This window comes from Etheostoma spectabile, chromosome 15, assembly GCF_008692095.1.
Source record: "Etheostoma spectabile isolate EspeVRDwgs_2016 chromosome 15, UIUC_Espe_1.0, whole genome shotgun sequence".
Classification (NCBI taxonomy): domain Eukaryota; kingdom Metazoa; phylum Chordata; class Actinopteri; order Perciformes; family Percidae; genus Etheostoma; species Etheostoma spectabile.
This window is the reverse complement of record NC_045747.1, coordinates 26,221,562-26,223,588: the sequence shown is the minus strand read 5'-3', so window position 1 is coordinate 26,223,588 and position 2,027 is coordinate 26,221,562. Positions and strand designations below refer to the sequence as shown.

General features: G+C 41.0%; 1 protein-coding gene across 1 annotated transcript in view; it reads right to left on the bottom strand.

Moving 5' to 3' along the window:
* Positions 1-1,119: 1,119 nt before the first annotated feature.
* The window catches only part of il16 (interleukin 16), a 56,590-nt gene continuing 55,682 nt past the window's right edge, over positions 1,120-2,027 (bottom strand). The window contains exon 26 of the mRNA XM_032536537.1: positions 1,120-1,990. Within this exon, the coding sequence (XP_032392428.1) occupies positions 1,824-1,990 (167 nt within the window). The 3' untranslated portion in view covers positions 1,120-1,823. The remainder of the gene's footprint in view (positions 1,991-2,027) is intronic.

Sequence of the window (2,027 nt, the reverse complement as noted above, 5' to 3'; positions counted from 1 at the left end):
ACTGGAAAGAGTCTTGGTTACAAACTTGTGGGTAACTGCCAAAGTACCCAACTCATAAACCACTGTGTAACTTAATGCTGGCAGAATCAACAGGGACAAATGAACCATGGACATTCTGATCTAAATGTGCCGCTTGGATTTCATGCAGTTTGGTGTTCATTTTGACACAGATGCGCTCACTTTAAATATGTCTGTCTGGAACAACAGAAGAACATTTCCAAGATAAAGCCTGGCTCATTTGTCAGATTTCAGACCCCTTATGCTCTTTGTCTGTTGCCATTCTCAAACTCCGTCCTCTTCGGAAAACAAACAAACTTTGAGGTAGCAAGCTGCACGCTGAAAATGGCTTTTTTTTTTAACCCTTGTATGGTCTTTGGGTCAAATTGATCCATTTCAAAGTATACATTTTTTCTACCTGAAATTCAGTGGCCTTACCTTATTTTCTGTGATAAACATGTTTTCCTGACTCAATTCAGAAATTATTATGAATATGTTGTTTCCATAGTGGATTTTTAACATGAATTATCACCTCATGCCAAAAAACGAATCACACTTACATTATTAATTGTGTTCTAGTAGAGACTGATTGCATTCCCTAAACATACACGCAATTGTTTGAAATTGAGATAAAGACAATATTTGTTAATAGATTATGAAGTAAATTTTTTATTCAGAATTGTTTTTAAAACCCCAAATAAATCACGGGTCAATTTGACCCGAGGGATACGAGAAGATTCCGAAGGTGAAGACAACACGAGGGTTAAGACAGATTGGATGGTGCAACATGGCAGGCCCGCTCGGTTCTGTCAGGGAATGAGTGTAAAGATTTACAAAAAAAAGAGTTCACGGCCTTTCCTCTCTAACTGGGACGTTTTGGGACAGATTGGTGGGACTACTGTGGACAAAGTCCACACAGAGATACACTGGTAAGAGCAAATGATGATTTAACCATGGATCCACCGTCTCTGCTTACTCCACAGCGCTGTGGAGACACCATTGTGTTATCTTTGTTATCCCTTTTATACTGGAGTACGTATTCAGTCATTCGAGGAGAACATTTATTACTTTGAGAGCATGACTCATTTATTTGTGGGCATACATTCGTTTTAATTTCCCCCATGACAGGGGCTTGGGTCTGTATTTAACAACTCCGATCTAATTTCGATGTAAACAAAACAGCAGTGTGCAAGATAACCCACAGACCTGAGGCTTAGTCCCAGGAATCCGGACACATGGACAAGGAATCACTGCACATGGGTAGGCACTTGTAATGACATTTAAACATGTTTAGAGGCTAAAAACACATTTAAAACTTGCCCTGTTTAAACCTGTTGGGTGCTAACTCTAGCAGAAGGATAACATGGTGTAGACAGCACCGATTGGTTTAATTTTTCTCTCTACTAACAGCACTCCAAATACACAAATGATAGAGCTAAGTGTGGAAATCAACAGGAATTCTCCTTTAACTTCAAAATCTAATCAGAAATGTGATATAAAAATACTACAAATGTATTCAGAAGTTGTTGTTGTTGAACCACCATGGCTGGCTGATACCTGATTTCTATGAGACTGTGCAGGTGGAAAAATAAAGGAACAAATCCCGCACTCTGCTCATGCTTTAGCATGACAGTTTATTTACAAAATACTAACGTTTTGGTCCCTCCGGACTATTTTATGTAAAGTAGCCGTTTTTTTAAATTTACTGGTGATGCTATAGCAAGAGCAGAGCGCTGGATTTGTTCCTTTTTTCCCCATGTTTATGAGACAGGTAATAATTCATTCATTCATCCGTTAGAAGCTCTGGACAGCTGTGTGTGTGTGTGTCATTCAGCCCCCCCCTGCTTCCTCCGGATCACCGCGGTGATGGCTCCTTCAGGTAAAGCCTTGATCATGTTCCAGGCCTCAAAGCGAGTCATGTCCTGCAGGCTGACTCCCTGGACCTGCAGCAGCTCGTCTCCACGCTGCAGACCAATCTGCTCTGCTGCGCCGCCTGAAACGCACACACACACACACACACACACACACAC